Source organism: Sardina pilchardus, chromosome 5 (genome assembly GCF_963854185.1).
Source record: "Sardina pilchardus chromosome 5, fSarPil1.1, whole genome shotgun sequence".
Taxonomy (NCBI): domain Eukaryota; kingdom Metazoa; phylum Chordata; class Actinopteri; order Clupeiformes; family Clupeidae; genus Sardina; species Sardina pilchardus.
Window position 1 is genome coordinate 6,077,170 of NC_084998.1, and position 26,297 is coordinate 6,103,466.

Consider the following 26,297-nt stretch of genomic DNA (forward strand, 5'->3'; position numbering starts at 1 on the left):
CTTGCAGACAGTCTTTTTTTAAAACTCAGATATCACCCATCACGTCAATCAACCTTCATTTTATGTTTGTTGAAATAAAAAACACTGGCATTGTTGGTTGGAAAAATACCGGCAGTCATGGTCTGATACAGAGATGGGCAGTATTAATCATGGGCCTATACTTGTCTATCTATATGAGGAGGACGATATTCATCTATATAGGCTATATCAAATGTTTGAATGTGTGTATTTTTGTACTTTAACAATACTGCCAATATTTTTTTGTAAAACCAATGGGTAACAGCATAAAATTGCAAAACAATGAATGTTGCTTCTGACTGGTGCTGACTTTTTGTCCAGACTGTGATTAGATTATTGAGATTCAAGATGGTCCAGTGCAAGACGAGTAACATAGGTTTTTCACGCACATTGCATTCCCTCTCACATCAACCCACAGGATTACATGTGCCTGCTTGTTACCCATGCTTACAGTTTGCCTGTTTTGGGTAGAACTTTGGAACAATGTTCTGAGCAATGTTCGTATTGTTGTTTGGGGTCATCCTTTGTTATTGGGAAACTCATTGAATTTAAAACACTTGAATCATCAATTGGCAAATTAACATGACCATCAACTTGGAACACATTCACTGCAACATTGCTGAAAAAAGTTGCCCCATGTATCACCTGAAGCGACACAATGAAAAATCATATTTATGTCCCTTGGCATCAGTAGAACACCATTTAGCACTTAGATGGTAGCCAAGTGTTATGATCCTACCTGATCAACAGCATTCTGGGCAAGTATTGACATTGTCAGATACTTCTTTCTCCTCATTATATATCAGTGTACCATGAGTTTGAGGCTGTTATTTTAAGGTAATGGTATGTATTGGGTTGCTCAAAGACCATTTTTCGTGGTGGTCAATAGGTTCAGTGGTTAGTTTTTACCATTTGACAAGTTTGGTTGTGACGTTTTGAGTGCATCTCTGATACAGTATTGAGGCTATGAGATGTAACAGGCAGGTCAGTACAGTTGATCTGTTGACTGTTTGCAAATGTATGCCTTGTGTCTAATCTTAATCACTTAATCAACAGTCAGTGTACTGCAGAAGGAACAGATTAAATGTAATATATTTGCAAAGTGATTTCATTCTCCTTTTAAAAAGTAGTTTTAGTATTTTCAAAATAAAAAAATAAAATGTTGTCATGCATAATGTGTGTACTCTGTGTTATGTTGTTTATTTATACACTTAAATTAGGGTATTTGATATTTTAGTTTAAAATACCTTTTGATGAATTTTGGTCCATAATAATGTCCAATAATATGCAATGCCTATGCATTTACGACTGGGCTGCTACAATGTAAATGCTAACATTTACTGATTTTCAAAGTACAGTCAGAACCTCACTGCATACAATGTGGGAATGTAAAACATAGCAGTTGGTATTTAATATTCATGTTCTGTATAAAAATTCCACATGTATGGAACATACTACTTGTACATATGTACATATCCATTAATCTCACGTTTAAGGTCAGTGATCTGATGGAAAGATGGTTTCCTTAAAACCTGCAATTTGAATAAAATAAACAAAAAAATGTGCTACATGTCTGTAGCAACAAAAGAGGGATAATGGTCACACATATGACAGATTAAAATTATATGACATTGTATGACATTTTAATTGGTGTATCTGAGCAAATACACTCTTTAACACAATGTACAATGTGAGCTGCATTCGAATATTTTGCAGTTATTACATTCTTCACTAATTGACTGCTTTGCAGCTTATAAAAACGATATTCACAGAAATGCTGTATAATTATAACTGCTGCACCACACAGCATTAGTCAAGATCAATTTCCCCATGAACAGAGACCAATGTCTTTTTGTTCTGAGGTTTGAGTTCTTAAAGGTATGTTCATTGTTCAGTTTAATTCTTTGTGGTCCAACTTGAATGGTGAAAAAGCATATGACACACTGTGTGTGTGTGTGTGTGTGTGTGTATGTGTGTGTGTGTGTGTGTGTGTGTGTGTGTCTGTCAAAGACAGAGTTGGAAGGAAGGTGTCCATGGATGTAAAATTATATTATCAAGGCTGTATCAAGTCTTCCAGTTTCTCAGGACACAACACTTTTCCACACCACCACCATGTTCCTATCACTGAGAGCAACCAGGTAGCGCAGGTCCTGGCTCATTGCCACCGAGTTAATGGAGGGGCCGTCCACCGCACCGAGTCCAGCTCTGACAGGCGATGGCCACTCAAGAACCTGCGACAAAGAAACAACAACAGTTGGTGGGTTTACATGAACAGTTTTTCTGTCATTCTGATTAAACTATGCCGTCTGTTTACAGAAGTTCTATTCCGAGCAGGTGCTCTCAAGTGTTTTAGAATCTGATTGGAATAGCCGTTGTTGCCTACTTTTCCTTGAGAGGATACAGCAGGCAATTCGATTGACTGTATACATAGCTTACCAATCGGAATAGGATCAGAATACACTAGCCACGTTTACATGGAAATTCCTGATCCAATCAGAATTTTAATTGTAATGAATTTCTATTCCAATCGAGCCATTATTCCGTTTCTAAACCGATTAAAAGTGTCCACGTAAACAAGGCTAGTGAGCCAGACGTGATGAGGACTATTCCTTTTATGGTATCAATCGAATATACCACTCACTTTCAAGTTTCTTGTGTATGACAGTTATCAATAAATGGTTATTGATGATTGTCAATGATTTACTAAGCTGCAACAAGCATTGCCTAATTTCTTTAATATATGAAAAGTAGTTGCTGTTAACGTCTCTAATGCAGGCCAGCTCATTGAAAAGTGGACTGTACCTCTGTCGTGGGAATAGGTTTTCCACTTTTAAATTTGGCTTTCATTTGCTCTGTCAAGTGGTACGTCCACAGTCTTCCCTCCTCGTCGCCGCACACTACAAAACCGTGACCTGGAGAGGGGGAAAGTGAGTGGAATAAACAGCATGAGAAACTTGACTACCCTGGAATGCAAAGCCTTACCTAAACTTCATCAGGACACATAGTGCTCCAGACAGAGCTTGCCAAACTAGTTCTACAGAGGCCATACATTAACCTTTAGAAATATATTTGGAGGCTGCCAGGGGGGGAAGGGGGGGAATGCATGGGTTGAAGAGATGCATAGGACATACAGTACGTGTGACAAGCTGACTGTCATATTCAAAATGAAGAGACCACTGCAAATTTTAATGTGACTGTCAACTCATTTGAATGCCACCAAGCAACCATAGAATGATATCAGAATGGTCTCCTAATTTTTCCCAGAAGTGTAGGTTTGGTTACAAAGTTGTCTGTTTCAAAGGACACATACCTTTAATCTACTGTATAATGCAGGTCTTTAGCTTCACCTATTGTGAACTAAGTAAAATAAATCACAAAAAAATGTCCATACCACAATCCTAAAACAACATAAAATTATAGCTTTTGATATACGTAGACAATAGACATAAATAGACAGCACATTTTTCTTTTATCTTCAGCCAACTCTTACAACCTGTTTAGCTCTAAACCGAACACTATGTCCTGGCTGTTCCACAATGAAATATCGCCATCTAGGGCTGGTTAAACTTCTGCGTACATGTGCACACTGCTAGGCTCATCTTTTTTTTCTTTCTTTTTAAATAAGAGTTAAAATTGATAATCAATGGGATACGAGCACTATAAATCAATACAAAAACATTTCAAGAGCCACAAAAATGTGGCAACAGAATAATCATCTGCATAGTCAAGTTAAAAACAACAACAACTATATAACAATTATAATTTCAGAAAAAAATACTATTACTTTACGACAAAAAAAGTGACTTACTGGGACAGGCGTTGAGTGATAGATAGGGGACCTCTGTGTTAGACCACTGCAGTTCTGCAAGGATCGCTGCAGACACTTTCTTCCTTCCAGAGGATGAAGCCAGAGTTCTGCTCCAGCTCCAGAGATAGATGGAGCCTTGCATGTGGCTTTTGGAGGCTGGTTGAGCGTAGGGAAGAGTGTGTTAAAAAGGCAAGCCGCTCTGATTTGGCATAAGCACTGTACAGGGGATGGCCAGTAACCCCCCTTAGGGCAGAAGTAGCCCACTCAAGGATGCAAATTTCAACTCAAGTGTTTGCATGATTCAAATTGATTTTAGCATTTTACTTTTAGACGGCTCCCACTTCCGTTTGTGTCATCATGAAAAGAAAGGTCAATCACTACCTCAGTCAAGCAATGAAAAGCTTTAGCCCCTCAAACACAGGACCACAGAATCAACAGCAGGCCCTGGGCCAGTTCAGACTGAACCCAGGGAAGGACCAGAGAACATATGTACATACTTTCCCCAAACTTTAACGGTGCAAGCAACCAGCACCTGCTGCTCATCATTAACAACGTTAACTAGTACAGTTTTATCACAAAGAGCAAAGAAGTTGCATTTTTCTCTGATAATGCATATTGTCTGTGGATTTGTTTAATAATAATGACCTATTGTGTCTGGTGTTCCTACAGGCCAAATGGACAAATAATGACATTTACATAAGAATTACAGTAAATGTCTACAATTATGACTTACTATGACCATTTGCTCTGAAGCTCCCTAATGTGACATGGACGTGAATTTTCAGTGTAGCATTCTTCAGAGACAAACAGGCATGAACTTACCCACAACATCATCTGACAGGAAACAGAAACCATCAATTGTACGGAAGTTGTTTGTTTTGTCCTTCTTCTCATAAACAGGAAATGTGATCTCCATCTGCATTGACCTAAGCCAATGACAGATAACAAGCCAGTTAGCAGTGCAGCCTACAGACCATTTGAGTCGAAGCATGGAGTGAATATTTTGAGAAATCAGTCATTTCTAACACTTTACTACCAATAATCCCTCAGCTTCAACATATATATGGAGTATTATTACTGGTATGTACATTAAGTAATTTCATTTAGACACATCAATCCTCACCTTTTTTGTACATTTGTGTTGAGCTGAATGTTGAAGCACTGTAGACCGTCATCACAGGCTGCGATAAGATGTTTATCTGCAGAAGATGCAGGGAGGGCAAGGTGCAGTGGTGTGGACGACGTGTCTAGGACCAGGAGCTGACTGACAGACAGACAACCACACACACACACACACACACACACACACACAAAACACAAAGTCCAAAGTCAACCTTAATTGTTTACAAACAATTATCTGTGACATTGTAGCATCAAAAGGAATGACAGACCACTGTAAGTACGGTGATTTAATTCTAAATGAACAATAATCATTCTCAGCTCACCTGACTTTAAAATTGTAATTGGAGTCTATGCCACCGATGTCCCACATAAGGATTTTGCCGTCATATGACCCAGCTGAAGAAGAAAAGATCCAGGTGTTCATGTTTATTAGGAGATCATGCAAATGCTTATTTAGTTTTTTGGATTAAAAAATAAACAACATAAGAACTTACAACACATTGTGTCTGTTTGAAATACCCAACATTAGTCAAGTACATTGTAAAAAGTATAATTTCAACTACAAATAGGTTAAACATGATCAAATAAGTCTACAATATAAAGTATTTATTTTACAAATGTGGCTCTCCTACACACTTACAGAAAAGGTGGCTACTCTGATGGGGGCTGAAGCGGAGGATAGAGATGGCTCGCCGGCTGGCCCGGAACTCTCCAAACGCCAGGTTGGCCATCGGGTGAATTAGTTTCACAACACCCCTCCTCCCGGCGGCAGCCAAAATGCTGCAGTGGCGTGCCGCGCTGTTCTCCAAAGACATCAGCAATGTTGTCCATGCCAGAGAGAAGAACTCCTGAAGGATGCATAAAATATCACAGCGGTCAAAACTTCATGAAAGGCTACAGATGCTGTGCAAGAGAGGATGCACATGCCACCTAGTGGCTGGGAAAAGGAAATGCAAAGGGAATTTGGTGGTCATACCTCGCCAGGGACTTTATATTTCTTCAGCACATTGCCCGTCTCACAGTCAATTAAACACACTGACTCGCCTCCACAGGTGGCTACCGTGCTCTCCAGCTTACCGCCATCTAGAAATGTACATGGAAACCGCACGTTATAGAATATAGATTGTAGTTTGTGCTCAACCCAACTCACAAAAACAACTGAAGTATTTAGGAACTTAAGATGAAAACCAAAGTAATTTCTACATGGAATTTTATATGTTATGAAGCCTGTCTTTTGAGACTAGCTGCACTGACCACACTTGTATGCCGCAGGTTCGAAGGCACAGGCCCAGAGCTGGGTTTTGAAGTCGTCATGGTCGTCGTTCTTGCTGTGGCACTGCAGGACGTGTAGAGGCTGCAGACACACCGGTTCCTAGGACAACAGAGAGTAAAGAACCCCATTAATGACCAATCAGCAGCCATCACTATGCAAATGCTGAGGAGACAGAGACGTGTGAGTATAACAAAGACAACTATAATGTCCAACTGAGAGATCGCAGCTACATCATTAGCATTGGCCATACACTGGCCCTGGTTTCACTGTCCCTTTTCAAATGCAGGAAGTAAAATAACAAGCGATTGACACCTCAGAGACGGTTTTGATGGTTTCCTGAGGGGTGTCAGTCTCTGTCTTAGAATGGGTTCTCGTTGGCCTCTTTTGTGGAGTGGTCTGTTTCACGCTCTCCTTCAAGCTAGTCCTCTGCTGCTTTGTTGGAGTGGCCAAGTTCCTCACAGCACCTCGGAGGGGACTGGCTTGGGCTTTCTCATTCTTCTGAGGGGTGTTCTGAAGCCGGCTGGATTTTCGGGGACTGTCTTTTGTGGGAGTTTGAGCACACAGTCTGACTCTCTTTGGGGTACATCTTATTTGGCTCTCAGCTTCAACATCTGTCGTCTTTCTTTTAACTGGAGTGAGGGTCACCTATGAGAAAGCCAATGAGATAAAATACATAGTCATTGTTATGTTATAGTGCAATGAACACATCTGGAAAGCCAAAGAAAAAAATCCATAATTACCTCCTCCTCGGTACCAGTGGGTATGTTTTGAGTATCCGTGTTGAGCTGAGAATCCTTGACGTTTGTTGGAATGAGTGAGTGGAAGTATTCTCTTGCAATCATCGCAATCTGGAGAGCATAAAAATCCATAAATACACAATAAAAAAAAGGTTGTGAACATTAACATCACATTTTTTGCATAACATGCACACATGTAATTCACCTACATCTGTTTGCCGCTAAGATCCCTTTTAAAAATACCTACCCTCCATTTTGTGTAAAGACTTAAAGAGCTGGGGCCATATTTGACTCGTAAGCAGGCATCATTGACAAAATTCTTCTCAACTTTAGCCAGACTCTCGGTGGTTGATGGATTAGGAAGTTTAAAACTTGTCTCCCAGATTTCAACAACCTAGGAAAATGAACAGACACATGTTAACTAAAAAATATTTTTAAAAATCCCTTTAGGAAAAGAAATGTACACTTTGAGCAACAACTCCGACTCCAAATCCTAGATAAATTCAGAGTAAGACTTACTCTTTTCATTAAGATCCCGCTGGTGACATGCCGGATATGATTAGCCATTGGGCTAATGTCTTTTCCGTTGAAAATTCTCAGCTTGGGCAGGAGAAATATGGCCTTATGCTGATCGTTCAGCTAAAAAGATTAAAAACATACAGAGACACAGAGGATTGTCAAAACTGTCATATACCTTTACTGCACATTCTTGACCTCTTTGTGAATAACAGCTTGACTATTACTACAACCAAATTTAAAATATGAGTCTTACAGTGAGGTACAAGTTGTCCTCAAGGCTAAGCTCTTCCAATGCTGTTAAGGACTGAAGAGATTCAATATCCTCCATGTCATTGTTGGAGCAGTCCAGAACTCGCAAGGAGGTGAGAGAGAGTCCTGCAGGCATCCCCAGCAACATGTTCCCAGAGAGATCCAGCTTCTCCAAACTGGTGAGTCTCGACAGAAGATGCACTGGAAGGTCTTTGTCTTTTAATCCAAGTCGCGACAGACTGAAAGAGACAACATTAACTCAATTTGTGATTTTAACTGTGCCACACCTAAATAAAGAAACAAATCACTTGAGTAACAGGAAATGTCATTTGAGAAATACAGAGCAGTGAAATGTAAAATAAATTAGATGTTACTTACTTCAGGCATTTTATCTGTTCAAGTTGTGTAGCTTTGGGAGTAGCTTTTTCTAGGAGAACTTTCTCTGTAACCTTTTCCATGGCTGGCAGCTGAATGACCTTACAGGACAGAGGAAGGTTTTTATAAGTTAATTGTGAATAAAAAGGGGTGTGACTGTTGACTGCCCACTTAAACTAGCAGGAAGACAATTGCATACGTTTATGTCTATGGGGATACAGGACGTAAAGCAAGTGTGACAGTTCATGATTACCGTTAAAGAGATCTACAGTACATTCGTCAGTTAGGCTTTGGTTGGTGAATATGAAGTGAAAAACACAATCAAAAACTGATGCGAGTGCATCTGACTTTGTCCAGTACCAGTTTAGTCATAGAACTCCATTCTAATTGCGCTCTACTCGACAATAACTTTATCTACACAGTAGTTATTTGAGTAAGATTTCATAAATCGTGTTATCTTGGGCAAACCAAAACAGTCTCAATGACTGGCCATGGAAGAACGTGACTCAATGGTCCTCATAGACGTGTCGTTATCTAGTCGTAACAACTAAAGTTAACTTTAGATCTCCGTCATATTATCATACTACTAACATACGACAAACGATGTAAACATCATCCTAACCGATTCATGACATTTGATGATTGGGATGTAAGTTAAAAAGCGTATGTACTTACAATGTTGTTACCAGTACAATGGCTGCAGTGCAGGCAACATTGAGCATGCACGAAATTTCCCGGGAAAACCCGTATCAACTTTGACCCCGGAAGTATATTACACTACAGTACCTTTTCTCCATTTTGTATGTGTCCAAATAAAAACTTGTTTGCTGCTTATGAGAACATACATTTGTTTATTTTATTTGATATTTATTTATTTATTATATACTTTTACAATTGTATACAATTGGTTTCATCATAGGAATCATCAATAGTCTCTGTGGCCTGCATTGTCCATGTTATAAATATGAAACTGATATAGGCCTAGGCCTAACATAAGATTTTCTTACAGGCAAATAGCTAATATTTAAAATGTAATCCGTGTTTTAATCAAATAGCAATGACCTCAACTGCAACAATAATTATAACAACAATAATGAGAGCTTTTCATGAAGTAGCTCCTGAACATGAACAACAACAACACAGCTGCCAGATTGATTGCTAAACTGTAGTGAGCTGAATCTTGTCATGAATAGCATTGATATATTAAAGCAAATTATTTACAAGTAAGAAAGAACCCCTTTTGCACCATGCCACACTCCAGTGTACAAAAAATAGTTAATCAATCAACACAGACACATTTATATATTTTAGATGTTTTTATTATTATTATTATTATTATTAATAATAATAATAGCCTATTATAAAACAACTGCTTTGACTTAAAGTGCAAGAATTCCTTCAGTAAATTGTCACACTGTGTGTGATTCCGTAAGTTGCATGCTGGCTACAACAGTGGTATTGTTGATTAACTTAATATTGGGCCTATTAGGCTAATTCCCTCCTGAGTGAAATTATATAATAAACTGTCACAGAGGAACCCCATGGAAGCTGGAGGCAATGTTCAATAGTTGGGAGCCCACCTCTGCTTGTTCTCCACCTTCTAGGAACTCAGCAGAAAGCTCCCTGAATGTACTACACACTCTGCGACTGTGAATGTCCTTTCTATGGATTGCATGTTTCCATCGGTGTCTTGCTTCACCAAACAACACAACCAAGGACCTACGAGAGAGATGGACCTTCACTTCTCCTTGATCCAATTGTCCACATCCTCCATCTAGGCTCATTGTGAGAATGCTGTCCGAAAGCAAGTTGATCGTAACCAATCGCTCTCCCCACAGCCAGCTGTCATCAAAGTGGGGATCAATAGAAGACCCTCGCTGGGGATTGTAGTCCAAGTTACATTGCTCCACTGGATGAAATCCATTAAGCTGGGGCAACTGGTTCATTCGGGCCACTAGTTTTTGACTAATCGACGGCAAGCCACAGAAGCCTCCAACACGTACACGTCTCTTTTTGAAGTTAACTTTAGGGCCGAAATCCTGGGGAATAATGGGAAAGTTAAAACACAACTGAAGAATAGGACAGACGAGATAATGTTAGTGTATGATAGTTGGTAGCCTATGAAGACAGACTAGTACAGAATAATGAAACAACTAACCTGTTTCCTTCTTCCTGATTGTGATTCTCTCCAAATATCTTCATCCATTTTAGACACCAGTTCCTTCTCCTCCTCCTCAGTGACAAAGTTTTCGCATAGAAATACTCCAGGGAAGGGAAATGATTGTTGAACCCCACTCACACATCTTATGGCCAGTTCTGATGAAGGATTGTATGTAAATTCGTGTGATTCCTGAGGACAAGGAAAGTAAACGTTACTGTCATAGAATGGACATGATTCTTGAATCCCACTCAAACATCTTATTGCCAGTTCTGATAAAGGATTGTATGTAACTTATTATGATTCCTGAAGACAAGAAAGGTAAACGTTACTGTCATAGAATGATGAACTTAGCTGGTTAATGTTAGCCTAACTTAGCCTTCCAAAGTTCGCTTGCTATTAGTTATCAATGCATGATGTGAGTCAAGTAAAACATTGGTACCTTTGTCATTTCGTTTGCAGTCAAGCCAATTTTGCCCGTTATTCTCTCACAGGTTAGACATGTCCTTATGCCTTTACAACCACAACCAGGCACACTACTGACTCCCTCTGAAGCCATTTGACGTTCCAGGAGTGGTGGCCATAGACGGTGGTGGCAGCGAGAATGCATTCAGCAACATTAAAACCCTTCCTGATAGAAACAACTGTATGTTAGCATTAGTTCCGTGGAGGGATGGGCGGTAGCCAGTAGGCCTACGTGTAGCCTATTTAAAATACGTATGCCTTAAAAACAAAAAAGTGTTTTGTAATTTGTATTTCATTGGGTTGAGGAAAAGTGGTTATTCATATTTTGTATGATATCAAATTGCTATATAGGTGTGTATTTTTAGTTTTAAAATCCTCCTAAATATTATTAGTAAACACAAAAGGCCTACTGTTCAAGGTGATGTGATGACATGCAAAACATGCTAAACTGAATATAGCCTCTGACTGACTGGTGCTGACTCAGTAATTTGCCCAGACTTCAGAATATTGACATTCAGGAAGATGATCAATATGAGTATGTTGCTCACACACACATAGGCCTACACTCCCTTTCTCAACCCACTCTGCAGCTACATGGTTAGGCCTACTTGCTCACCCAAAGGCCACTTCCTCACGAAACCAATGGGTATATTTTTAGGTTAGGGCAACTCATTTTTATTGAAAACTTTAATATAGGCCTAGGCAAATTAATTAACATTAAGCATCCAATTGGAACACATAACCAGTTATGTGGTTGCCCTGCAAAAGTTGCCCCCTGCATGTGTGAAAGAAACAATGAAATATTGTCCCTTGGCATCAACACAACACCATTTAGTGCTTAGATGGAAGTTAGTAAAAAATTAACCAAAAGGATCATGATCCTTCCTGATCAACAGTGTCACACAGTGCAATATCAAACATTCTGGGCAAGCCTTGATAAAGTCAGAGATTCCATTCTCCATGTTAGTGCCATGAGTTTGAAGCTGTTATGTAACAGAACTGCACTGGGTTACAGTGACTTTCAGTTCCGTGGTTAGTTTGCACCATTTGACAACTCAGTTGTGACTTTTTGAGTACATCTCTGATATAGTATTCAGGCTCTGAGATGTAACAGGCAGGTCGGCATAGTTGATCTGTTGACAGTAAGCAGATTTATGTCTCATAGTCAGAGAAAAGCTGTCGTTCTTAAACACCGTCCACTTAATCAACAGTTTACTGATGAAGGAATAGACACGGGATGGGAAGATAGGTATGGGAATTATATTATGATCCCTTTAAAGAGTATATTTAGTATTTTTGAAATACAAATACTTTTTTTATTTTGATACATGCTGTGGCTGTTTTATTTTTGATACACTTAAAATGAGGGCGTTTAATATGTTATGTTTAAATACATTTTGATTTTTGCCCATCCCTGGTTCCGTGTATGTAACTGCTCACTGACGATGTCAAAATCTTTGAAACCCAAGGTCTGCACAATGATTGCATGTAAGGCCACAGTGATGTGGTCAGGCATAAAAGCTTAAAAAGGCTGTGAGTCATATCGGCTATCCTGACTGCCTTATCCTCCCCAATAAAATGTCAATCTACATCAGTCACAAGTTCATCCTCAGGGTAGACCACATGCTTTTCACAAGACACATATAGTAAACATGCTGCCATGACAACATTAAAAAGGAAACATGGGTTGTCCCTGTCATACTGTAGGTCCCAATAAAGTCTTGCAACATCTTATCAATATTTATATCAACAATCGAACAACATAGGCCTTGATAACGCGTCCCACTTGTATCCAAGCATGAATCCAACAAAATTCACAATATTATAATACTGCACTATTGACATGAAAAAAGGAAATAACATTCAAAAAGGGGGTCCCTGGTGGGAGTTTGAGGGAAGTTTGTGAATATAGGCGTGTCTATATGCACATGCTAAGTTCCCCTTCAGAATTTTTCTGGTTTTACAGTGGTCAGTCACATGGTGAAATCCTGGTGAAAGCCCATGAGACATTGCTTATGAATCTAAACAAGTGAGAATAGAGGAAGTTCATTCCCAGACATTTTTTGTTTGTTTGCAATAGAGACAGACAGACTTTTGGGTCAGTGAAGTACTACATGACTCATGCACTCATGAAATCTGAGAAAAGGCAACAGGCAGGCCAGCTGTGAATGTGTGAATGGGAACTGAGTGCTTTATGTAATTAATGTTTGTATCTATATTCTCCTCACATTAGGCCACCTTAAGTTGGGTGATTCACAGTGATTTCAAAACAATATGGTTATAATATTTACACAAAAAGGTAACTTCAAAACACTCAATTCAAAACATTGGCTTTATCCTAAGCATATATATTTTTTTCAAACAGGCATTGTCTTTGAATGATTTACAATGTAAACAGTTAAAAACAAATGTTCACAATCTACTATAGAAGAACGGACCTCATTTATTGTCTGCACTGCAGTAATTTTAGCGGAAAGTGATGTTATCTGTTTGAGGAAGTTGTGGAGCATGAGAATGGGCAAGCTTTGCTTGTGGAGGCATGACGCTTTAAGGACATGCCCTCATCATACAAAGCCTGCGTCGCTTGAATTCTATGCATCTTTTGAGTCTTATGTGGCAGCTCATCTCTTTTGGCAGCGGCTACAGTACAACATGGACCAACTCTTAATACGCCATGTGGAACTTCTGGGTTTTGAGAAAAGATTTTTTCCCAGTCAGCACTATGTAAGTTCTTACATTTTATCATAATTTGGAAAATATATAGTTTTTTTTTTTTGCATGGACCACAGTTTTTTAAAATGTTAACTAGTTTTCTTTTCACACAACAATGACTTAATAACCTTATGTATCGTTTTTATGCATGCCATGCAGGTATATATGATCTTAGTGAAGTGGAGTGATCAGTCAGAAAAACTGGTCTATAGGAGATATCCAGAGATTCATGAATTTCATGTAAGTGCGGTAAAATTGATTATTATTCTTTTAATTAGGCTACATTTTAAAGACAAAACTGCAATGATATGAAAATGCTTTATTATTTTTTGTTTCAGAAAACTCTTAAAGAGATGTTTCCTATTGAAGCAGGTGAAATTGATGTAAAAGATAAGTGCATACCATCATTACCAGGTATTAACTCGGTGATAAAAAATGTGAAGAATATTAGGCTGCACACAAATCTTTATACATTATACACATTTGTATTATTTACTATTATATTATATTATTTATATTCTTTTTTTGCTACCATATACTCACTACATGCTTGCAGCTCACGTCCGCAATATTAGAATTCGAACAGAAACAGGAATCGAGTGAAGACATCTGCAGTAGGCTAGTTCTGTTTTTATCTAATAGGAAACACCTGTTGTCTGACTCGTACCTTTCTCAGACAAATGAAAGTGAAAAATCTTGTGGCTATTTCAATATAAGATTTTATTACATACAAAACTCCAGTGGCCTAAGTGCAGTTACCATCAGCACTTTAAAATTATTCAAGCGGTTTCATATAAATGCTCACCAACTGATGTTGAACAATATGATTAGAAAAGTCCTATTGCAAATACTGGGATTTTTTTGCATATCTGGTAATTTCAGTTCCCTAAATGCTTTCAAAGGGATGTTGATATCAGCGTAGGAAAGAGGTAGTTTTTGTATAAAAGAAAAATTTCTTGGACTTTCTGTTTTGACTAAAACCACTATGAAAGCCCTGACGCAATTGTAACAGAAAGAGAAGTGACACCTGCCATGAAAGCACAGACTAACCCAAACCAACCACAATGCACATTTTGCTCAGCTAAATCACGTGTAGCAACCCTTTGAAATCATTTTGTTTCAAAAACTCACAAATGTTGGGTTAGTTAGAGATAATGTTATTTACCAAATTAACATGTTTTTCAGTCATCAAAATTCTACATTTCATCTTAATTCCTAACACCCTTTTGCTGCTCTGTAAGATGGGCCTATGTACTCTGTCATGCTCATTGTATTGTCAGCCACATGAACTGAGGTTGTTATTTCATCAAAACAATTTATCCACACTGCATCTAAAGATCTTATGTTATTTCTCATTGTGTATTTTGCCCTGGACTCTTCTCATGGGCCTTTCTGGCGGGGGTTGGTGTGAGGGGGCTCATCATTATCAACAGTGGGGGTGGTGTGAAAAGGTCATCATCACTCATGACATTGTTTCTGTCATCTGTCATGAATCATGGTCTGTTTGCCTTAAGTGTAGTATTCAGGCTTGTAAATGGCCTCTTTCCCTTCAGTGTCCACATCTAACCCATTGCTATCACAAGCTCTTATACACTCTTAAAAATGTTGGGTTAGATATAACCCAACCTTAACCCAGCTGCTGGTTAACTATTGGACCAACACAACATTGAGTTATACTAACCCAACACAGTGGGTACAAAATTAAACCCAGCAGGTTGGGTATATTTCTAACCCAAAACGCTGGGTTATATCAACACAACACTGGTCAGATTGCCACAATAGATTGGGTAAAATAAACTATTTGCTGGGTTATAACTATATAATTACTGGGTATTATTCACACAGTATATTGGGTATAGATTCAACCCAAACCACTGGGTTACATCAACAGAACTGCTAGTTAAAATTACCACAGCCAAGTTTTCCAAACCCAGTATGGGTAGCATTGAGAAAATGGGCCAAGAAATACAATTCAACATAATTATTTACTTGACAGTTTACTTTATTTTTGAACAGATAGTCTAGTAGTCACAAAGGGATGTGATGTGATACTTCGACGAAGGCAGGCAGATTCTACAGTCCGTTTTGGGGGTCAGCCCTGTCAATCAAAGACAGAAAAAGTGCATTAATCACTGTACAGAACTTTACGAAAACTTCCGTGAACCATTATCAGTGAATGATGTTGTTAACAGATATTAAAAATCCACCAGGAGACAAAATATAAGCGCAACACACTCAGAAACAATGACAACCTGATATTATGGAGTTGTTTTTTTAGGAGATGATCTGGAGCAGACTTACAAACACTTGTAAGTTCAGTAACGTTAGCCAGCTAGCTGCTAGCTGCTAATGTAAACACATTGGCTTTGACTATGTTCGCTAACATTAGCTGACAAACGTTAGCTAGCTGCTAGACCAAAACGAAGCATATAGCTGTTGTTATGCTATGCAGTTCATTGTAAAAGTTCGTTTTGATCCTGTTCAGCAGGTTATACTCAGTGAAGACAGAACTATGTTTTCATGAGTCTGTCTTTGTGTAGATGTAACATTAACTGTAACTGTAAGTCTAATGTTAGCTAGCTGGCATGAATGACACGTCCTGCTTGAGGCTGAAATTGGCAGGATATTCATTCATATCACAAAGGCTATCTCTGGGTGGACTCTTAAAATCTGTTTGAATGATAATGGAATAAAATAAAGGTTAAAAGCAGATACATACCTTACGAAATGGCCTGATTTCCATTGCATGTTGACAGCAACTGCTGGACTGGACGGTTGGAAGAATAACGATTTTTCTTTTCAAATTTTAACTATGTAGCTGAGTAAAAGCAACCCTAAGCTGGGTAGTGTAGTGGGGGAGAGGAGGGGCACTGTTCTAAAATACAACCCAGAAAGCTGGGTTACCGAAAATAACACAACTTGAGTAAAAACAACTCCACAAAATGACCCAGCAGCTTAAACCCAGCAGTTGGGTAGAGAATATAACCCAGCATTTTTTAGAGTGTAGAGGACAGCGTCATTGGTTTTTTTAATATTATATTTGTTGAGGCTTTTAATGCTTTAATGTGACAGGACAGTGAAGAATGACAGGAAGTGAACAGGAGAAAGATAGGGGTGGGATACGGAAAGGACCGTGGGGCAGGAATCGAACCCGGGTTGCTGGCATACAGTGCAGGTGCCCCAGCCAGCCATGTCACATCTGGGGCCGGACAGTGTCATTTTAAGAGTTAGTGGACCTTTTGCATATGAAATGCGCTGTGTAGCTGAGACTGCCTTGACTTGCCTTGATAAGACAGTGAAAGGTGAAGTAAGTGAGTGAGAAATGCAGTTATAGAACGGCAAATGTCTTATATGGCCCACCGTCACCAGAAGAGAGAAGTTGGAGAACTTTAATAACCTTCTGACTCAGAGTTTTGATGTGGTCAAACATTTAGGTGGACATGCACCGATACATCTCTCAGTAATATTTTTTTGATACGCATAAACCTGAAAGTGTGTGAATGTTCACCACCCTCTTAAAACAAATGTCTTGAAAACAACACAATATAGTGTTATTTTGAACACCTGTGTCCAGATTTCTGACACAATATGAGTTGAAAACAACACAACTCTGTGATAGGGACACATTGTGATTTAATGCCTGAATACATTAACCTTTTATATCTCCATTTTTGTCTCCTATATACAGCACCAAAGTGGTTGGACAGCTTGAAGAATACAGAAACCAGACAGGGCACCTTGACTGAGTACTTCACCACTCTCATCCATCTGCCAGTGAAGATCTCACAGTGTAAGATGGTTCGAGATTTCTTCAGAGTCCGACCGGAGGATGAGACTCCCCCTGCGCCACACCCGTGTGTATTTCTTTTACAAACGCCCCCTAATGCTCAAGCTTTCTCAAAAGACTACAATCTTTCAAGACTGTGGATCCTGACATGTTAATTTATTTTATTCAGGTTCAAAAGAAACGAAACCTATGTAATGTCAAAAGGTCGCCCTAGAAGCAACACCTCTGGTATGATCTCTTTTTTATGTCATTTTGACCAACAGATTTTTTTTTGTATAAAACAACTTCTTCCAACATCTACTGCTATGGTGACATCTAAACTGTTTACTTATATCCTCTATTTAGAAATCACTGGCCCAATCATGCTTGACAGCTACCGGGTGATCGCAGACTACAGCAAAAGTTCAAAATACGAACTCAACCTGAAGGCAGGAGACTTGGTGGAGATAGTTGAGAAATGTCCTAATGGTACATGTTGTTTTTCTGCAAACATTTCAAATATGTCAGAGTTCTTCATGCCCTAATATACAACACACTAATTAACTAACTAGTCAAGTTCTGCACACAAGAACTTTCATGAAATGAACCATGACACAAGAATTCTGTCCCCTCTTAAACTCTTGCTCCGTGTAGGTTGGTGGTTCTGCAACTGCGAGGCCCAGCGTGGTTGGATACCAGCTTCCTATCTGGAGCCCCTCGATGGCCCCGATGAGTCTGAGGAGCCAGAGCCTAACTATGCGGGTGTGTTTAAAATTCCCTTACATGATTAAGCCTATTCCTATAAAAAAGATGTAGCTTAATAGATATTCAGTGAAAATCTCCACAGAATTTTGTTTTTATGTGTGTTTGTTAGTAGTGTTTTTAGCATAGGTCTAGGACTATATGCTTATCCATGAGTCGGAAACCAACCCTTCATATGTTTTATTAACTTGTGACAGTGATCCTGAATGTGTCTGTCCCCCAGGAGAGCTGTACATAACCACCAAGGCCTACAAGGCAGTAGAGAAGGATGAAGTCACTCTTGAGGCTGGAGAGATCATTGAAGTCATCCACAAACTCCTAGATGGGTGGTGGGTGATCAGGTAAGAAATGTCTCTGCATCTTAATAAAAATATCAACTTCCCAGAGAACAGTTTGTCAACAGAAAAAAAAATATTTGTCTGTTGGGTACTATTAATGTGTGATGTGGAAACTCAGTTTCACCATGTTCACTTGCAGGAAGGGGGTGGAAACAGGATATTACCCATCTATGTTCTTACATAAGACTGAGGAGGAGGGGAAAGAAACCGAGGCCGAAAAAAGTGTGGTTCAGAGGAAGACTCCACCACCCAGGAGGTATAGCTGAGGGCCAAACTCTCTTTTCATTAGTTTTGCTCCACTGTGCCTGGCAAATTGTTTCTTATTAACATTGTTTACTCTTCAACATGCACGCACGCACGCACGCACAAACACACATGCACGCACACACACACACACACACATACACACTGGCTCATGTGACAGGTTGTCAATAAGCCATATGACTTTGTCTGCAGAGCAACCATTCGCAACGTTAACAGCATTCATGCACAAGGACGGCATAAAATCAGCCAAGACGTCTACCGCAAGAACAGCCGTCGTTATGTACAGCAGCGGAGGAGCAACTCCCCTCAAGTGCGCAGACACAGGGGCTCCGCAAAGTCCCCTCTGCTGGAGAGAAAGCCCCAGAAAGGTAGGCCCATCTGAGGTAGCTTATTCTTGCCTCTACTACATGTAGCCTACTTATGGCTGGCAGCCGTGGTTAAGACCACTCCTACTCATGTCCCATTGCTTAACTACATTTCAGTCAGGTGATATCATAATTATGAGTCTGGCCATTTTTTTTGCAGATAACATCCCCACACTCAGGCCACAGGGCGATTATGAGCAGAAGACACCGGTGGTTCCTCCGCGGCCTAGTGCAGAACTCATCATGGAGCGATGCACTGAGAATACACGCAAGAAGATCAGCATCCGCACGGCCCGCTGAGCTGGAGCTCTGGCAAGCTCAATGGTGTTTTTTTGCCCCCAACGGCACCTTCCAGGCAGCACAGCCTAAAAGGCGCTACCTTTACCCTGTTCCTAACCCTAACCCCCTCAACCCTCATCCTACCCCTAAACTGAGGGGAGTAGTGCCTTGAAGGCAGCGCTGCCTGGAAGGCACCATTGAGGGCAAATAATACCAAAGACCATCTGGCAACCTCACTGGACATCCTGTGTCACCTATAACTCACCAGAGACCTGTCCTTATTGTATAACAGCGCATTGAACTTTCATAGAAAGAGAATAGTAGTGCTCAATAGAGATCTGTCATCCTTGTAACAGTGCATTACATTTTCATAGAAAGGGAGAGAATATTAGTAGCCTACAAGTAGCCTATATGTTCAAATATTACCTCTGTCTATTGTCTGACATCTGAGCTTGTTATCTGCCTTAAAAAATGTATTGTGCTGGTTGGTTTTCTGTACCTTGATAAGCTATTTACAATGATTGAAATAAATTTCCATTTTATTGATGTCAGATTACAATGTAGATTGGCTAAGTAATTTACTTGACAAATGTACAAATGTAGCCTACTCCACACACACAGACACAGAGTATTCTGACTTTACAAGCAACTAGTAAGCTACACAAGGTCTATTATGCCACCTAGAGGCAATATTCAATATTGGTCTCTGTCAGAAAGGTCAGAATTCAAATGGTCACGTGGACACTGTCATGGCAGCCTCCTTGAGGAACATGGCACAGAGATGTTTACATCCGGCGATATATGACCAGATTAAAATGTAGTTGTACTTAAGTGGGACACCACTGTGTTCTGGACTTTCTTTGAGAGCATATTTCCATGCAAATCGTGAGTAGTCTAACATTATTTGAAGGATGAGATTAACCTAGTACCAGTTCGTCTCCGCTGTGTTAGCTGGCTAACTTCCAGTGACTACTGCAGAGAGGATCCTCCAGGTACCGTCCAGTGATTTCATACAACTAATTTTACATAGGCTATGCGTTTCTGTTTTTAAGTCTTGTGATTAATACAACTGACTAAGGGTCGTAAGTTACAACACAAGCCTGAAACACTACGAATGCGTCTCAAATGCGGGGCAGTGTATAAGCATCTCGCTGGCTAGGCAGTCTGTCACAGTTTGATGTAGGCCATATGAAATACCTTTTTAAGTCTGCTTAACGTATTGATGCAAAATGGAATTGGAAAAAATACCTTCTAATAATGTGAATGTACGGCAACATGACGTCTATGATTAAGTATCTGCTCTGGTTCCTTTAATTTCCTTCATTCTGTAGGACTTTGAGGTGATGGCTCTGGTGTGCATTCGTGTGTTTGTCCGTCAGAGGTTTCCTCTGTACTGCAGAGGTTACTCAAAACCTAGCAGTGTGCCAAGGAGAAGGGAAACAAACAGCGACAAACCAATTTTCCAGTACGTCGGCCAAAACAGAAAACCCAATGATAAAGTGTTTGTTTGGGGATTCAGTTACACGGGAGCGCTGGGTATTCCCAGTTTTGTGGTCCCAGACAGTGGTAGGAAAAGACCTCGGAAATATCAGCTGACACCTTACCGTTTAGATACCACAGAGAAGGTATGTCATCTTCATTTTAACAAGATCATCCTAGTGACTACTTTGTACGCAGAGCTTGACTCCTATTGACAAATGTGTACTTGTATTGGGCAGATATCCTCAGCAGCGTGTGGGTATGGCTTCACATTGTTGGCATCCCCCACGCCAGATGTCATAAAACTATGGGGAATGGGGCTGAACAAAGACTCTCAACTAGGATATCAGCGTACACAACATGACAAACGTAAGAACAACATTCTTATGCACTAACATGCTCATGCATTTCTGAAAGAAACAAAAATATTCCAAATTATGACTAAAGCCTTGGACCCATCTGTTGTCCTTGCTCTTCTAATACTTCACAGATAAGAGCTATGACTATGTGCTGGAGCCTTCACCTGTAGCGCTACCCCTGGCCAAGCCTCAAGAGACGCGAGTGCTCCAAGTGTCCTGTGGCCGTGCTCACTCGTTGGTTCTCACAGATTCAGAGGGAGGTGAGGACTGAGGAGTGAGACTGTGGCAGTGAAGACACATTTATGATTTAAATGTTGACAGTTGGATGTGTAGCCTTTGTTTTCAGTCATCATGGTGGTCTGTAGCATCCTTTTCTATGGAACCCTTCCTAATACATTGATTTTTTTTGTTTTGTTTGCCATTGTAGTGTTCAGCATGGGAAATAATGCATATGGACAGTGTGGAAGGAAGATTATTGAAGATGAAGTCTATAAGTAAAATCTCTACCATATATTAATATGCTGAGATTGAATTACAAATGCAAATGGTGGTCCATCCACTCATGGTTGGTCTATCTACTCTTGTATGGCTCACAGCTCTAACTCTCTTGGACACTCTTTCTTACAGTGGGAGTCACATCGTACACAATATTGAGGGCTTTGACAGCAAAATCATCCAGGTCAGTCCTGTCTTGGTTGTTGCTAAGTGTCTGTACTCAACACTTTTGTGGTCCTCTTTTGCATAACTGAAATGATCTTACGTCTGTATGTATGTTTAGGTGGCTTGTGGACAGGACCACAGCCTTTTCCTATCAGAGACAGGAACAGTGTATGCCTGTGGATGGGGAGCCGACGGACAGACAGGTAGCTCTACAGCTGAGCACACACACACACACACACACACACACACACACACACACACACACACACACACACTTTTGCCAAGGATTACATTACACCCTTCCTTCACTAAACAGTAGGGGTGTAACATTACACAAAACCATGGTTCGGTATATACCTCGGTTTTAAAGTCACAATATGGTTCATTTTCGGTACAACAAACCTAAAATATATTGCTGATGTGGTATGTGAATGGGAACGGTATTTTGAGAAGGTGTTGAATGTTTTTTTTTAAATATTAATTAACTAAACTGAGATATGGTTTGCCACTTAATATGTTTGTGTGGGAACTCTTATTTTAAACATGGTCCACAAGCGTAAAAGCCTACTGTTGATTACTGTTAAAAACTGCATTTGGTACATTCGGTATACAACTGTATTAAACTTACCGTCCTGTACCTAAGCGGTATGGTGGACTAGACGTACCTTTACACTCCTACTGAACAGAGATTCTTGTCATCAGGTCTGGGTCACTACGACAAAGCCTCTTGTCCTGTCAAGTTGACGGGAGACCTGACGGGGGTGAAGGTCCAGCAGGTGGCCTCTTACGGAGATTGCAGCCTTGCCGTGTCCACAAACGGCCAGCTCTTCGGTTGGGGGAACTCTGAATACCTGCAGCTGGCCTCCGTCACAGAGAGCACTCAGGTGAGGCCTGATTCTGGACTTGATTGTGAAGGGACCGTCGTCGATAAACAACAACTTGGTCTTATCAGCAGCTAATATGTGTGTATGGGTTGTTTATACTCACAGATAAGCTCTCCAAGGCTGCTTCCTCTGGAGGGGGTAGGCAGAGTGCAGCAGGCTGCGTGTGGTGGGACCCAAGTGGCCGTACTAAATGGTAAGGGTCTGTTTGCTCTCTTTTGCCATGGTGCACAAAAGCCTTTCTTCACTCAATGTTTACACGACAAACCAAGTGGTAAAGGGAGGTGGAGGTGGTGGTGGTGGGGATTACATGTGCATACATTTGTGTATTTAAACTGTGCTGTGTGGTCTCAGACAGGGCCAATAAGGTGTTTGTCTTAATGACCTTATAGACCCAAGTACCATGGTATAGTTACAAAACGTAAGTTAGGGTTAGCAGTAAGCCTCGTAGTACAAGAGCCCTGGGCCCTAATTCTCCCAGCAAAGCATTCCTTCCTTCACTTAGGAAATCGGAGTTAATGTAGCCATGTTTATCAATAAAACATGTTCTTGGAAAGAGACTATAGGTTTCAGGACCCCTATTGTGTTATACAACTATCAGTCAAGTGCCACAAATATGGGTTTTGTTTTTGCAGATGACGGTGAGGTGTTTGTATGGGGTTTTGGGATTCTTGGAAAGGGTCCTAATCTGTCAGAGTCTTCGACCCCGGAGAAGCTTCCACCAACTCTCTTTGGCCAATCAGAGTTTAATCCTGATGTCAAGGTCACACGTGTCCGTTGCGGATTGAATCATTTTGCTGCAATCACAAGTATGTTACTTCACACAATTATTTTTTTGTGCTGATAATGTGATGGCTGTACATCCAGAGTGAGATATGTTTATTGTTCTGTTTATGCAGGCAACGGTGAGCTTTTTGTATGGGGAAAGAATGTCAGAGGATGCTTGGGTATTGGAAGGCCAGATGACCAGTATTTTCCATGGCGGGTAAGTACAGGGCCAAAGTACATAGTATAGCCAAGTATAAAGGAGCAGTTTGCCTGTGGTATCAAAGGCAATACAGGTCCACTGCCTTTAGTATATTGATACAAATTCTGGAGTGGCCCTGGTTAACCAATTCATTAGTCTGGCTATCACCATACTAAGCTCAATCTTTTAAGATTGAACATTAGTGTGGGGAGACGGCACTTTATTTCTACTGCACAGGAGACGTGATCAATGGCATAATTCAAATGATTCTGTACACTTTTGGATAGTCCTTCAACCAATCAGACCAATGATCCGGGTGTGCGTTTTGGATAAACTAGTTTGTGATTTGGACCCAGAAGATGTGGACAGGAAGCAGGAGAGATAGATTAGAAGGTTTCCAGCGTGAGCTGCAGGGCGAAATCCAAATCGCTGGCAGATCAGGCAGGGTTTACCCAGTCTACCAATTCATAGCAATATTGAGGAACATTGTATTTTTTACTCTTTCAACGGAGTTATTGCTGGTTGAGAGAGATGTTCTGCTTTGAGTATAATCTGTGAACTATGAACATTGATGAAATGAATTGTATATTGTTGCCCTTTAGGTGACGGTACCAGGACACGTGGTGGATGTTGCGTGTGGTGTAGATCACATGGTGGCCATGGTCAAATCTCTGATCTAAGTGAGGAGAGATCCATCTTTGCTTCACTCCCCTGGCAGCTTCCGTTCACGGTGCCCATCTGGAATCTGACTGGACAGAATGACACCCCGCCCAACATGGCTTCCGTATTTTATATCCGTCCTTCTGAAGCACACAGAGTCATAAGGTGCCTCTCATTTACAGTTTATATGTCCTCCCTCGCTCCTCACTGATGTACATAAAGAATGATAGTCTATCCCTTCGTCTATCTCTCTTTATGTAGATCAGTGAGGATCGAGGCCCGAGGAGCGAGGGAGGACGTATAAACTCTAAATGAGAGGCACCCATAGAGTCAAGTCAGCACTGCATGTTGGATACGCCTGGTTTCATAAATATACTGGGTAGTGTGACCAATGACCATGGATCCACTATCAGAACACGTGGAAACTGTTAACCTAGAATTTAACCTTTTTATTTTTGCACAGACAATGACTTCCCCAGGCAAGTTGGTCAGGCAGCTCAACAAATAACTGTCATGTGAACATTTGTCAAATTATATAATTGAAATCTCTTATTTCAATCAAACAGTGTTCAGTGATGACATTTGTATCTATCAATATTGTACAAAGTTTGTGTTTATCATCTGAGACAAGTAAGAAAACGAACAACCATATTTATAGTCATGTCTGTCCCACTACTGAAAAGCCATAACATAAGTGTCACTACTTGAAGGAGCTGTGTATTTGGTACAGTTGAGGTCTTTGGGGAGATAGATACCCATGTCCATGTTGTCTGCTTCCCATCTATCCCCAGTACATCAAATGTTTTTCTGTTGTATCAAACATATAAATTGCAAAGCCCTTCAGAAATGAGTTCATGCTTTATTTGTACCAAAGTCTATTTGCAGACCAAAGTCCGATTGTTTTATGTTCATAAAGCAAGATACATTCTTTCTGGAAAAAAAAAAAAAAATCCCACCACATCAATGGCAAATGAGAATGTTAGGTTACCAAAACTGAATGAGTACACATTTTCATATAATAATGGTGAAATGTTTGAAATATCTTGAAAGATGTCCATAGACCAGTGGTGCTTTAGACAGAGCTTTCATGACGGTCAAAAGACAGGCAAAAGAGCCATTAGTTCCATTCGAAAAAAGGTAGAATACTTAGGTATAGATCTTAGGCAGCCATATTCTGAGCCAGTATGTAGTTTTGTGTATTTGCTGAGCTCCCAGGATCAGTACAACAAATCCCACTTTAGCAGCAAATTGCATCAGGTTACAACCAAAAGAAAACAAATACACAAAGCAACAGGCTTTCCAAGCCAAACACTACAGACTGTTTTTTTTTCCAGAATTTTAATTGTCAGAAATGTCACCCTTTTCGAAGTTAACATTGATAAATACTAACAAATACATGGTTTCTGCTAATCCAAGCTAACAGAAGAGGAAAGCCTGTGTAAAACAAAACCCCGCTATGCTTAAGACCAACAGACGTAACACCTTCTTGAGATTCCTTCAAGGGCAATTTCCCCCATTTTTTTTTTTTTTTTTTTCACACACATCAGAACAGTAAGGTCTCTCAGACAGACCTTTCAATAAAGTGCAGACCAGTGGGGCTTGAAGGCCTAAACTAACGCCAGTGTCCATGACACTTGACTGAAACTAACATTCAACAAACAATCAGTCACCACCTCCACTCCTCTTTGCTAGAGTTACTAGCTTTCAAAGTTCAACAGTTGTGGTAAGGACTGGCAAGAGGCGAAACATAGTGTGGCACATTTTTCCTAAAAACTAAGAAGGTGAGTAAACCAGTTTGTACAGTAAATTGCACTCTTTATGTAAGTCATGAAGAACAGAAAATTAGTGAAATAAAAAAAAAGCTTCATCATTCTAACACCAGAGTTAAAAAAAACCACAAAGGTAAGCCATGTTAAAATAATTCTCCCACTAAAAAACAAAAAAAATAAAATAAAATGCCGTAAGCAATGCAGACAGAAATTGATTGTACCTGAATACAAAAACGTAAAGTTTAAATCTCAGCATTGCTAATTGGCAAGGAAGTATGAAGCTCAGGCCTGTGGCCTCCCCCCTTTTGGCCC

At 40.1% G+C, this 26,297-nt stretch overlaps 4 protein-coding genes across 6 annotated transcripts; 2 read left to right on the top strand and 2 right to left on the bottom strand.

The window, feature by feature from the left end:
* Window positions 1-1,433: 1,433 nt before the first annotated feature.
* Window positions 1,434-8,841, bottom strand: lrwd1 (leucine-rich repeats and WD repeat domain containing 1). The gene is made up of 16 exons (XM_062535551.1): window positions 8,777-8,841; window positions 8,105-8,202; window positions 7,731-7,965; window positions 7,478-7,597; window positions 7,206-7,352; window positions 6,962-7,069; window positions 6,534-6,866; window positions 6,203-6,320; window positions 5,925-6,031; window positions 5,589-5,796; window positions 5,272-5,344; window positions 4,950-5,090; window positions 4,649-4,752; window positions 3,827-3,982; window positions 2,821-2,930; window positions 1,434-2,249 (listed from the first exon to the last, which is right to left on the bottom strand). Exons 2-16 carry the CDS (start codon window positions 8,182-8,184, stop codon window positions 2,100-2,102), a joined length of 2,190 nt encoding a protein of 729 aa, XP_062391535.1. The 5' UTR covers window positions 8,185-8,202; window positions 8,777-8,841; the 3' UTR covers window positions 1,434-2,099.
* Window positions 8,842-9,038: 197 nt separating this feature from the next.
* alkbh4 (alkB homolog 4, lysine demthylase) lies at window positions 9,039-10,840 on the bottom strand. Its single transcript, XM_062535552.1, has 3 exons — window positions 10,702-10,840; window positions 10,260-10,451; window positions 9,039-10,140 (listed from the first exon to the last, which is right to left on the bottom strand). Exons 1-3 carry the CDS (start codon window positions 10,816-10,818, stop codon window positions 9,628-9,630), a joined length of 822 nt encoding a protein of 273 aa, XP_062391536.1. The 5' UTR covers window positions 10,819-10,840; the 3' UTR covers window positions 9,039-9,627.
* A 2,472-nt stretch (window positions 10,841-13,312) lies between these two features.
* ncf1 (neutrophil cytosolic factor 1) lies at window positions 13,313-19,769 on the top strand. Of its 2 annotated transcripts, XM_062536135.1 has the most exons (11): window positions 13,313-13,448; window positions 13,596-13,676; window positions 13,775-13,850; window positions 17,125-17,290; window positions 17,393-17,451; window positions 17,569-17,691; window positions 17,857-17,964; window positions 18,188-18,305; window positions 18,442-18,558; window positions 18,759-18,934; window positions 19,092-19,769. In XM_062536135.1, exons 1-11 carry the CDS (start codon window positions 13,377-13,379, stop codon window positions 19,229-19,231), a joined length of 1,236 nt encoding a protein of 411 aa, XP_062392119.1. In that variant the 5' UTR covers window positions 13,313-13,376; the 3' UTR covers window positions 19,232-19,769. The 2 variants fall into 2 exon arrangements, with proteins under 2 accessions (XP_062392119.1, XP_062392120.1); XM_062536136.1 differs by lacking the exon at window positions 13,775-13,850 and having other exon boundaries at window positions 13,394-13,448.
* A 116-nt stretch (window positions 19,770-19,885) lies between these two features.
* Window positions 19,886-25,088, top strand: rcc1l (RCC1 like). Of its 2 annotated transcripts, XR_009939143.1 has the most exons (13): window positions 19,886-20,202; window positions 20,542-20,835; window positions 20,929-21,058; window positions 21,180-21,308; window positions 21,476-21,542; window positions 21,676-21,727; window positions 21,827-21,911; window positions 22,411-22,592; window positions 22,698-22,785; window positions 23,225-23,398; window positions 23,489-23,574; window positions 24,159-24,381; window positions 24,478-25,088. XR_009939143.1 is itself a non-coding variant. In XM_062536134.1 (12 exons), the coding sequence occupies exons 2-12, from the start codon at window positions 20,554-20,556 to the stop codon at window positions 24,234-24,236; spliced, it is 1,353 nt and encodes a 450-aa protein (XP_062392118.1). In that variant the 5' UTR covers window positions 19,886-20,202; window positions 20,542-20,553; the 3' UTR covers window positions 24,237-25,088. The 2 variants fall into 2 exon arrangements, 1 of the variants encoding a protein (XP_062392118.1); XM_062536134.1 differs by having other exon boundaries at window positions 24,159-25,088.
* Window positions 25,089-26,297: the final 1,209 nt, after the last annotated feature.

Coding starts and splice junctions, on each gene's coding strand:
- lrwd1 (XM_062535551.1), bottom strand. CDS start 8,184: ATGGAAAAGGTTACAGAGAAAGTTCTCCTAGAAAAAGCTACTCCCAAA. Junction 6,032..6,202: donor ACCTGCGGCATACAAGTGTG/GTCAGTGCAGCT, acceptor GTACATTTCTAG/ATGGCGGTAAGCTGGAGAGC. Junction 5,345..5,588: donor TCAGAGTAGCCACCTTTTCT/GTAAGTGTGTAG, acceptor TTTCTTCTTCAG/CTGGGTCATATGACGGCAAA.
- alkbh4 (XM_062535552.1), bottom strand. CDS start 10,818: ATGGCTTCAGAGGGAGTCAGTAGTGTGCCTGGTTGTGGTTGTAAAGGC. Junction 10,452..10,701: donor CTGCAAACGAAATGACAAAG/GTACCAATGTTT, acceptor CCTTGTCCTCAG/GAATCACACGAATTTACATA. Junction 10,141..10,259: donor AATCAGGAAGAAGGAAACAG/GTTAGTTGTTTC, acceptor ATTATTCCCCAG/GATTTCGGCCCTAAAGTTAA.
- ncf1 (XM_062536135.1), top strand. CDS start 13,377: ATGGACCAACTCTTAATACGCCATGTGGAACTTCTGGGTTTTGAGAAA. Junction 13,449..13,595: donor TTTTTCCCAGTCAGCACTAT/GTAAGTTCTTAC, acceptor CATGCCATGCAG/GTATATATGATCTTAGTGAA. Junction 17,965..18,187: donor GCCAGAGCCTAACTATGCGG/GTGTGTTTAAAA, acceptor TCTGTCCCCCAG/GAGAGCTGTACATAACCACC.
- rcc1l (XM_062536134.1), top strand. CDS start 20,554: ATGGCTCTGGTGTGCATTCGTGTGTTTGTCCGTCAGAGGTTTCCTCTG. Junction 21,543..21,675: donor ATTGAAGATGAAGTCTATAA/GTAAAATCTCTA, acceptor TCTTTCTTACAG/TGGGAGTCACATCGTACACA. Junction 23,575..24,158: donor ACCAGTATTTTCCATGGCGG/GTAAGTACAGGG, acceptor GTTGCCCTTTAG/GTGACGGTACCAGGACACGT.